This window comes from Neodiprion lecontei, chromosome 4 (assembly GCF_021901455.1).
Source record: "Neodiprion lecontei isolate iyNeoLeco1 chromosome 4, iyNeoLeco1.1, whole genome shotgun sequence".
Classification (NCBI taxonomy): Eukaryota; Metazoa; Arthropoda; class Insecta; order Hymenoptera; family Diprionidae; genus Neodiprion; species Neodiprion lecontei.
Window position 1 is genome coordinate 34,557,690 of NC_060263.1, and position 11,260 is coordinate 34,568,949.

The 11,260-nt window shown below is 35.2% G+C and overlaps 2 protein-coding genes across 6 annotated transcripts; one reads left to right on the plus strand and one right to left on the minus strand.

Annotated features, from left to right (window-relative positions):
• The first annotated feature begins 39 nt into the window (after positions 1–39).
• On the plus strand, positions 40–4,103 carry LOC107218713 (pancreatic triacylglycerol lipase-like). 4 transcript variants are annotated; one of them, XM_015656684.2, is made up of 9 exons: positions 40–69; positions 489–577; positions 698–778; positions 974–1,239; positions 1,357–1,831; positions 2,062–2,310; positions 2,411–2,528; positions 2,649–2,861; positions 3,029–3,797. In XM_015656684.2, exons 2-9 carry the CDS (start codon positions 490–492, stop codon positions 3,108–3,110), a joined length of 1,572 nt encoding a protein of 523 aa, XP_015512170.2. In that variant the 5' UTR covers positions 40–69; position 489; the 3' UTR covers positions 3,111–3,797. The 4 variants fall into 4 exon arrangements, with proteins under 4 accessions (XP_015512170.2, XP_015512169.2, XP_046594159.1 ...); XM_015656683.2 differs by lacking the exon at positions 40–69 and adding an exon at positions 4,044–4,103 and having other exon boundaries at positions 80–577; positions 3,029–3,130; XM_046738203.1 differs by lacking the exon at positions 40–69 and adding an exon at positions 80–279.
• Positions 3,310–10,167, minus strand: LOC107218726 (glycogen [starch] synthase). 2 transcript variants are annotated; one of them, XM_015656703.2, is made up of 12 exons: positions 10,018–10,167; positions 8,105–8,256; positions 7,009–7,193; positions 6,407–6,603; positions 6,100–6,292; positions 5,759–6,021; positions 5,439–5,649; positions 5,211–5,347; positions 4,977–5,109; positions 4,444–4,830; positions 4,119–4,322; positions 3,310–3,995 (listed from the first exon to the last, which is right to left on the minus strand). In XM_015656703.2, exons 2-12 carry the CDS (start codon positions 8,241–8,243, stop codon positions 3,963–3,965), a joined length of 2,082 nt encoding a protein of 693 aa, XP_015512189.1. In that variant the 5' UTR covers positions 8,244–8,256; positions 10,018–10,167; the 3' UTR covers positions 3,310–3,962. The 2 variants fall into 2 exon arrangements, with proteins under 2 accessions (XP_015512189.1, XP_046594158.1); XM_046738202.1 differs by lacking the exon at positions 10,018–10,167 and adding an exon at positions 8,428–8,529.
• Between the last annotated feature and the right edge of the window lie 1,093 nt (positions 10,168–11,260).

Sequence of the window (11,260 nt, forward strand, 5' to 3'; positions counted from 1 at the left end):
GGAAGTTGGGATTTATTACACAAATGGCTTCCCAGCTGCGGCACTCAAGTGAAAGTTTGTGAGAAACATGTAAGTGAAAGTTGTACTACGACTGTGAAAAAGTGTTTGAAATTCGGTTCCTACGTCGATAATTTATAAAATTTCATTTATTAATGCATATATATCTTTAACATATATATTGATAAAAATAATTAGAACTTGAACCATCATTAGATTAAGAGTAAAAAATGGCTTGGGTTCAATGAAAGTGAATGCACTTCCACAGAATCTTGCATATAGGTATATGAGATGTACTATTACAGTATTACCTATTAATATTCTTTGTGCCATGATGCGTGTTCTGAAAAAGCCTATTACGTGACAACTCGACCATACTCACACGTATTTTGCTTCAAATGGTCAAGAATACTGCGAATGTGTAGTGCCTTTTTTACAGCCCGTCCTACAACTTCTTGTGGCATCCTTATTATAAGTTATTTAATCTGCAGCATGGCATTAATCATACTCAACCGGATAGTTCAAATATTCGTGATAATTTTGATATTCAATGTCTTGACTGACGCGCAGTACCATCGTGGTAAGTAGGATATTAATTTTATAATAGTGAATCTGAATGGAGAATTTGTTTATATGTATAGTAAATAAAGTAATAAAATGTCCTTAGCTTGGATTAATTATGATAAATCGTGTGTTTCAGCTAAGATGATTAATAGAAGAAGACGAATGATGCAACGCCGAATAAATATTCAAACTAAGCTGAAACCCCAAGTTTGTTATGGTGTGCCTTAATATTTTTATTTTTTTATCAAACAATAAACTGTGGTATAACGTAAAATGATTGCATTACGTACTGTAGTTTAAAAATCTATGAATGAATATTATATATATACGTATGCAGAAGTATCTGGTTTGTAAATATCTGTTTATCCAATGACAAAGATGATCTTTTGATACCAGTTTAACTTGTAAACAGAATTCGTTGGTTGTTTCGCTGATCCTCCATCACCATTACCTCTCAAACGGCCACCTGAACATCCTGACAAGATAAAAACTAGATTTTTGTTATATACCCGTATCAAGTCAACAGTTCCAGAAGTTCTCAGTTATGGAGATGGTTTGAACTCGATCAGTAAGTCTAGTTTTGACCAGGAAAAAAATGTTAAAGTATTGATACATGGGTACAAAGGAAGTGGCAATGACGAGGCCATTGGTCTTGGAGCGAAATCACTTTTAGAAGTGGTAAGTATGACAAGATATCAGTTAAATTCAGAATAATCTGAAAAAATAATATGAGCCTTGTTAGAGTAATTCAACAAATCCAATGTCGAAATTGAATACTTACAATGAAAATTACAGGAAGATGCCAATGTCATAGTCGTAGACTGGGAACATGGTGCAGGAACATCTTACGCATTTGCAGTGGCAAACATAGAGTTAATTGGACGCCAGCTATCACTGATATTGAGAGACGCAATTAAAATGGGCACCAGTGTAAAAAATATTCACATGATTGGCTTCAGTCTTGGTGCTCATGTAGCTGGTTGTGCATCTGAGATGCTAAAAGGAAACAATTTACTTGTTGGACGTATAACGGGCTTAGATCCAGCATCACCTTTCTTCAAAAATCACCTCATAAGACAACGTTCCAAGAAATTGGATATATCGGATGCTCGATTTGTAGATATAATACATACTGATGGTTCTGAGACTCTCACTGATGGATTTGGATTGCTAAGACCAATGGGTCATGTTGATTTTTTTCCCAATGGTGGCCGAGAACAACCTGGGTGTACTGACGTAAAAAATTCTGTTATCGTTAGTCATTTGAATGGTAATCACATATTGCATAAATTCTAATAAATATTCAAAAACGGAACAGAGAGGGTAGTATTTTGGTGTCGTTCACAGTAGACATTGCACTTCTTGGAATTTTTGCATTGTTAGTATTGCAACCTGGTAACCGATACCTCACTGGTACTGCTAGCAGTTGATAATTCTAGTCGTCTTTGCATATTGCCCTCATTTTAAGTTAACCATAAAAAATTTATGTTGCATGTACAGAAGAATCCTTGGATAGAAGTGTAGCATGTAGTCATTTACGGGCTTGGAAATTTTTCGTGGAGAGTATTCAAAGTCAATTAAAAAAATGCAAGTTTGGAGCATGGCCTTGTTCTCAAGGAGCAAATGACTTCTTAAGAGGCTATTGTTTTCCACAGAAGATGTCATTCCCTCAAGAAATGGGATACAAAGCCAATTCCGCTAATCAAGGAATCTTTTATCTAGCTACAAGAGCAGATGAACCATATTGTGGTAACTATGAAGGCAGATATAACTGCTATATTATAACCAAGTGAATATTACCTAAATAATTGGTAGTACTGAGAAATCCCTAATATTTACCAATTTGCAGGTGATGTTGTGCGAGCTTCCATCACTACGGCTGCAGATGCTAACATCTATACATCGGGGATATTGTACTTGGATATTGAAGTTCAAGAAGCTTTTACATCTTTCAAAATTCGTTGCGAGTTAGTTTTTTTCTTATGTTACTAATACTCCATATAACTTAACGATATTATGAAGATTATTTATGCAGAATTGATTATCACTATACATCTTAGTATGACTAATTCATATATTTTTTGTAGTGTCAGAGAACAATCTAGGGGACAATTCATCTTTTTTAACACAGCAGCAATAGACTTTGAAACATTTACTGGGAATTTGACACAATCTATAATCCATGGTGTCATGCAATATAAGACTATAGCTGAAAACGAAAACGAAACTAGTACTAAAAGACCATTGGAAGTTATTTTGAAAGTTGACGTTGTTACCATTGAAGACAGTAGGGGAAACAGGTAAGCCAACAATAATCAAGTTTGTAATACTACGAGTAGAAAGAACAAAATGAAGTTCTCAATATAACAGGATTCCAAAAATCAAACATTCTAATTTGCTATATCTTCCTCAATTTTGGATTAAAGGAATACATGTAATTCAGTGTGTCATTCTCAATTTTGATTAGATGGGAGCACCATGGATCACATACTCTTGTCACTAGCGAAGAACCACTAAAGATCCAATTACTGTATACTACAAGTAGATAAAATAGTGGTGATTAAGTCTGGTAAGGCAATACATATGCCATATACATAAATTTGGTCTACTTCTATAGTGTCAGCGTATCATACCTATTTGAGATTTTATTTGATCATTGTATTGTATGTTCTCAACATTTAAAGTCAGGAGTTTCGTATTGGAGGTAGAACTCTGCTGCGCTGAATCAAAATCATGTTTTTTTTCGTATGAGTTATGTGTAGCATTGATGACAAGTTTTATTTAAAACAAATGTTACAGTTCAAATTTCATAATAGAATATTATTTTATATATTTGGACTAATTATTAATAAGTAATAATGACATTTTACCTTAACACTTGAAAGTTGCAATATACGATATTTTTATCATCAAGGCAATATACATATGCATATATTGTAAGTAAATACGTATATGTATATAGCTGAAATAAAGTTATACTTTAAGTTGCACAGTACAAAAATAATTGTAGTGCGTGAATTTTAAAAAAATACGTCACATAAATTTGTGTCATATTTCTTTTAGAAATAGAATGCAATGCAGCATCAGACTGACCAAAATTTATACACTTGTGTGGTGTGTATTTTGTAACAATACTGCCATTGAGTGGAATTTAACAATAACAGACGAACTGCTACATAAAAATGAGAGCTTTAAATAAGAACAATTGTTGATTAACGCGTAGATCTACTACAAAACATTATACCTGAAAATTAGGTATCAATTATTGAAACAGCTCATGTTGGCTCAAAACTTTTCACCATACATTGATGATATTTTTTTGAAATAAAGTTTCTCGTTTTCGTTTACGATGGTATTTCTGCTTCCTAGTTAAAACGGTGACAAGTTTTGACAGCCAGTAGTTACCTACCATTTGCTTGCCGTAACTCTTCAAGCTGCGGAATAATAAATTTTTGTTACTAATGTGAGTCAATGTTGAAAAGGTTTCAGTTCAAAGATCATCTTGTACGACAAAAAAAAAACAATATCAGTATATGTATGAAGACAAATTCACATACCTCCTTTTCGTCGTCAACTTCATCCTCTTCATCGTCAGAGCCATGAACAGATGCTGCAGGAGTTGTGTGTCGCGAAGAGGAAGGTGATGGTGGCTCACTAATCGGCCGTGGATAATTGAATCTACTAACGCCGCCCTCTCCAAGTTCACCTTCCAGTTCAGGGTAAAGGGTGCACAAAGCCTTTATTCTTGCTTGTCGATAGTACTAAATAGGAAAATAAAAGAAGACTTATATTTATTTGAAGTCTAATTATTAATCTGAAAGTTGGAGTAAGTTTCCTGAAACATTCAACCCCCCATTCCATTGCAATAAGTATTTTACTAACAATGCCAAGATTTCTCCAATCCAAGAGGTCGCTGAGGCGTTCAGTTCGATTTCTTTGAATGATTCGCTGTCTACGATTGAGCCTTGCAAAGTCGAACATATACTGGGCTAGCTGCTGTACGCTGTTCTCTAATCCTATAAATCGTCGGTCAACCACATAGATCCCATAACTCATTGGGTCGGCTATATGTTCTTGCATAAAGCATCCAAATCCAGACAAATTTGTGGTTACACTAGGAATACCCATAACTGTACATTCGGCAGGTGTGTAGCCCCAAGGCTCGTAATATGAGGGAAATACTCCAAGATGGCATCCCCTGACAAATTCTTCATAATCCAGCCCAAACAATGGATTTGTTGACGAAAGAAATTCGGGATGAAAAACTATCTAAAAAAAGAACTAACTCAACTTAGTTCAATAGGATCAAATATGGCAGATTATTATCGTTTGAATAACTAATATGATTCATGAAACTTGCATGTTACGCAACTTTTGTGCTGGTTTACATATGACTAAGTTTTATTCACGTTTACCTTGACTCTGTCATTGACTGTGTTAAACAAATTACAACGCCGTATTGCTCCTAGGACAGGGTCGTTCCAATCATCTACAATATTATGGGTAGTAACCGGAGGTAATCCATCCCTTTGCAATGCATACAAACACCTAAGAAGATGAAATAATAAATATAACAAAATGAATATAAATAATTAAACAGTAAGACCCTAACAATTAGTGTTGAATTATTTAGTATATCAAAGATTCACCTCTTTATTTTTACTGTATCTTCTTTCTCTAAAAGATCTTGACTTTCAGGCATTCGTCCAGATAAACATAACTCGTACATTCGTTTTCCGATTTTTTGTTGTATGTCATTAATAGTGTCTCTTAAAGATTTCGTTACCTAATGGAAAAAAAAACATAAATAATCAATCGGTACCTATATATTTACGAAATTGTGTAATACGCATTATCCTGGATCCTTATTCACTTACCGCATGTCCACGTAATGACTCAACATTAAAGTTGTTGGTTCTCGCAGGGAAAATAAGAAATGCAACAACGGTAACATCAGGTCTGGATGATTTTAGGTAATGGTTTAATCGGGCTAATGCTTCAATGAATATGTCAGCTCCTTTATTTCCAAACTCGTAGCGTCCAGCAATGAAAAAGTATAAAGTCTTATCTAGGTCAAAATCATAATGGCTGAAACAGAGTATACGTTTTTTAAAAAATTGGAAATGTCAGTTATGGCAGTTTTACAGTCGGCGGCTGAGACTCAAAAGTGAAATAATATCTGTAATAATAACCTCACCCATAAAAGTGGCCTCTGACAAACTCGTGAATCTTCTCTTTACTTATTGCGTGCAAATTTTGGAACTCATGCAATGCTGAGAATTTTTTAACATTCAAACCATTCGGAGTAATAATATCTGGTTTTCTTTTGAGGAGATGCTCAGCCTCAAATCCTGTAATGTCTGATACAGTTGTGAATACATGTGCCAGATGTGCTGCAGCTCGCTCCATACAATACCTATGATATATCTGACGTTTACCAGCTTCTTCATCAACGCTGAACTGGAGCACAGAAAAAATGATATTATTCTGATATGATAATTCGTTTTTCAACAGAGTTTTACAATAGACAAGATTTACCTTGTCCATGTTATTGTAAAAATCTATTTTGCCAGCACACAGATATCTCCCCAGAAGAGTAGCATGGGTGGTGAAGACTGTAGCCACATCGACAAGTCTGGTTCTCAATGCAATCAGCCCAACTCCAGCTTGCCATTCGTGACAATGAACGACAATACGTGGTTGTACAGGTGAATATTCTTCAGCTGCTTTTCTGTTAAAGGTAATTATTATTTACAACTTAGAGTATGCTGATCGTTCTGTCTCATATTTCCAGAAATAATTATGGAAGTGTAGCAGTTAATTTTAATGCAAACTCTGACTTCACCTGAATTCAGAAATAAATTGGCAAACGAGATATCCTAAGATTACAGCATCATTAGCCTCTATGTCCAGATGAGGTATACCCAGATGACACGTATTCCACATCTCCTGTTTGTATTCGTCTAATTTCCAGGCGGCACTTCCAATATCAAATAAAACTATTTGAGGATTGCCATCAACTAGCCATGTTCCAGTAAATACCTACAAAGTAAATAAACAGAAATCACAAATTATACAAATATTTGCAAACTCATCTATATGATAAATGACTACCTTACACAGGGTGTCCACAAAAAAAAAAAAAAAAAAAAAATGGTACTTGAAATACATTCAAGTTGTTTTATATCCATCAGAATGAAAAATTAATTTCTTCCTTGATTTTTTACCTATTTTATCCTCAAACTATACATGCATGCTCGGATGTATGGTAAAATTTGAATTTTTCGTGAATTCTCTGTTCTTCCATATATTATAGGTATTTTATAAAAAAGTTCATTGATCTTTACTAAAATGCTAACTGTCTCACATTGATGAAATGTTATGGTAACGATACAATGGTACAGAATCATTAGACTGAGGGCTGTTTTGGACATCACTTGCACTTACTTTGAAACCCTGATCACGCATGACTTGCACAGCTTTGCTTAAAGGACTATGAGTTGGGAAGTTAGCCTCCTCAACCTCAGTCCTAGCACAGGCTTCCTTATATGGACCGATTAAGCAGTACTGATCCCCCATTTCCTCCGTAGATACATAAGCCTTTGATCTTATCACCGTGTATATACCGCCCACTGATAGTAAAAATTAAACATGCACATGTGTATTGCAGTTACTTATATTTTTATACACAAAATTAACGTACTCATAAAGGATTGAGGGATATAGAAATGTGCATGTTGCATATTCGTAATTTATACCATCAATAAGCATTACTAATTAGTAATTTCTGAGCTTTCGTTTGACTACTTAAACCAAGAATTTTGAAGCAATTTGAAACATGCTCATCTCTCAGCTTTCCATGAAAGATGATATTTTCTGTCATTAAATCTCTTTTGAACATACATACCTCTGCATATCGTTATTTATTAATTGTATTTAAGTTTAGGCCTATTTTCGCGGGTGCGATATCATATTCGATCGTTGCACAAGTTTCAACAGTTCATTCCGATAAATTTAAAAGCTCGAGAATTTTTTCAGTGGTATTACTGAACAGCGATAGAAAAATATTATACCTGAAAATTATTATGCCTCTCGATTTTCCCGCTAATGCAGTTGATTGTTTACACCAGTCAATAAAAGGGGCTCCCTAGTCGATTTCGACGTTGTCGTATATTTATCCAAATATTGAAATGCACGTATCCGAAATACAATAAAAGGGCTTAACAGCCTCATTCTATACATAATTCTGAACAAAAACACTCAAATACATTTTGATTCGACGCGGAAATAACGCAATAGCACGGTTTCTACGAAATCACTGTAGTAAATCGGTAGAATCCGTGTTCTACTTTTATTTCTACTTCAAATGAGAATGTGTTGCAGTGTTTTTTGTTCAGAATTGCGTATGGAATTGGCCCTTTGTCGCGTTTGAGATACGTGTACTTCGATATTTGGAGATATATACGTCAACGTCGAAATCGAGCAAGGTAACCCCTTAAATCGGTCGCGTGACATCACGGTAAAACACGACAACGGAATATACCTTTGTTGGCTGCCTCCCAGGCAACCTCGAAGGTCCATCGGTTTTCGTGCTGTGCAGAATGGCCTCGATCCATAAAGTCGAGAAGGTCATGACCGCTGTCCACCCGATAAAACCTTCTCGAGGCTCGGTCTCGAGACATCTTGATGAAATCTCTGAAACACATTTTCCGGTTATATCTCATCGATCAATAATTAATTTACATGCAAATCATGTGTCAGGCGTTCGTCGCGTATAATTCGCGTGTCTGCGTTGACAAAGACCATCTTGCATTAATCGAACTACTCGTTAAATTGATTAAATGCGAATATGATATTCGAGCGTACTTGATAGTGAATAATTTTCCGGCGACCGGCACATTTCATCAATCCACTGGCAGTGGTAGCCGCGTCATATTCCATCTATAATGCCTCTGACGTACATTCGCAAAATTAGTTTGTATTTTTGTCAAGTATTTCGTAATCTCGTTACGGTTACGTTAACAAGTAATATATCTGTAACTAACCTATTACATTAACGGTTTGGTACAGTGATTAGACTCGAGCGATGTTATAAGCAAACCAATTGTTGAATAGATACTAATCGGCAGTAAGAGCATCCTATAAATTGGAGTAAGGTTTATACCACGCAGCTATTTCGAGCCATTATAGAAACATCAATTCAACACGAGTTCGCCAACTCTTCATTATAAGATCTGTTACACGCATTGCTCAATCGAGTTGTAGTAACGCCGCCAGCTTCGGTTACGATTATTCAATTGATTCCAAATAAGCATCTCTTACGGGGGGTCGGTTAGAGTTACGGTAGAAAATATTTTATTGTACGTACGTAATACATGACATGCAAACTATAAAACATAATATATTGCTTTTGTTGTTTCCCTAATGCCAATCGTCAATCAAAAGTGTTATTGCGCTGTACAAGTACGGATAAGACCGATAATATCAAACGGGTTACCTAATTCCCTGGTAATTGAACGGAATTTAAAAAATAAAAGAAAATCGTTGCTAAACTTTAGTTATTATAACCATCCCGAGGCGTTAATTATTACGTGATTCCAGACGACCTGAAACAAGAATAGGAAAATATGGTATAAATATGTTTGTATGCATGCATGCATGTATATGCATGATGCACGCGTTATCTCGATCATCCTACTACACGGGGACGACAGTTTCAGTACAATTGTATCAAATATAAATGATTATTCAATCGGGATTTAATATTAACAGTGTACGATCCTATACGGAGCGAAACAGATGCAAATCACCGAATTTTGCCAAGTCAGTAGTTTATATATCCACTGTGCTTAACGAGCGACAACCTTGAACTAGCACTGCGTAATTTTTGGATTTCTGTCAACTTTTATAAAAAGAACGTAAAGGAGACAATCTAACCACGGTCGCCGGTTCGGCATGTAAGTATGTAAAACGTCACTCAGTTAACTGTAGAATTACGGCTATGCATAATTTTGATTTTAAATCAATGAAATGAACCGGTTCCTTGATAATAATTTTAGTATTGCGACCCGAGAGCTTTTTCCCAGCTCCACCTCGATCCCAATTTGACAATTAAGGACTTGCAATCGTAAAAATGCGACTGTCATCTCTTACAGCTGGCATTCAATTTGAGAAAAATAGTTAATCGTAAGTGTTTTATTCCAAGTAGCAAATCGTTGAAGAATGTAGGTACAGAAACCGAACGTCGGCGAATAACGTCAACACTTCATCAGAGTCAGATACACGTATATAAACAGGTATGCAATCGTGAGTTCACGTCGTAAACTGATCCTGTCACGTTTGAAGCACGGTGTGAGGTGTAACAAATTTTTCACAGACGAATAAAGTTCGGAAATCCACTTAGGTTATAACAGCTAGAGGTTGGTATTTACGGTTTTTAAATCATCACTTTATTACCTGTTTGTCGAAGATTTTATGTGAAAATTCTGAGATGTTAGGAGGCTAGCGGACGAGAAGAAGACTGTGGCTGGCAGGTTCAAATGAAGGTCACGCTCTAGCTACATTTATACTCGTTCGGGAGACGCAACACTCCCACTCACTCGTGTGTTGGGTACGTATGTACTTCGGTAAAGACTTTAGTAGGAGTCTCCAGATACTACTGCCTCGGTAGTCGATAAATGCGCTGTCAGTAGCAATATGGTTTTCAATTTTGACGCCAGATGGCAGGAGCGCGCGGTAAGTTTCATTTAATTTGAATTAAGAATTCCCGATTACTCAAGTATAATAGATTATTTTACAAACGCGATTTGACTCGATTATTGTTCCTCACAATCAGTTTTTGGTCTTTACTCCCATGAACGAAGCAATACAGTATCAATTTATGTAATTAATGTATCAATTATTTTAATTGGCTTACTTACTAAGTACGTATTGGATATAATAAGTGAAAGATAAATGAATATTTTCACCTAAAATTGAAAAATATTTTGAATGAAACTATAAATTATGAAAAAAATTCTTCCGCTAGCACCGTTTCAAATAAATACGAAATAATCTAATAATCGATTAATTTTCACCGATTCAAACGAGTCGTGTTCGATTATTTTGTCTGGCTCGATTATTCGATGCATCGATTATTTTTAGAATAAATTCATTTTTATAATTCTCACTATGTTTTATACGATTTAGCTTTACCAAATATTTCTCCAATTGGATTCCTCGCCTTCGACGCGTTTTTAAAATTGAGCTAAGAACCGTTACTTCGACAAATACAAGAGTGTAATAGAAGCAGTGAAAGGAAAATTATGAAATGTTGAGGGAAGAAAATGTATCGCGACGAAATTTCTCCAGGGCATAACACTCTTTCTTTATTGAGTGAAATTAAAAGCATTTTTTGCAAAAACAAACCCACTGAAGGATCACAAAATTCCATTTTGGGCTCTCAGTTATTACCTACTTTTTGGGTAACTCTTTTAGTGGCGTTCATTCAATTTAACAAGGATTGAAGGAGGAAAAGTTCATTGTTCCGTATTTCTGTACGCGCACCTTGATTTAATTAATGTAAAAATAAATTGTTACTCAGAATAAGTCTGAATTGTTAGTATCAGATCGCAAATTTATGATATTCTTATTAACTCCAATTCTTATTTCTGTTCCAACAAGGTTCGATATTATTTATGTATCGTTATAAGTGTATTAT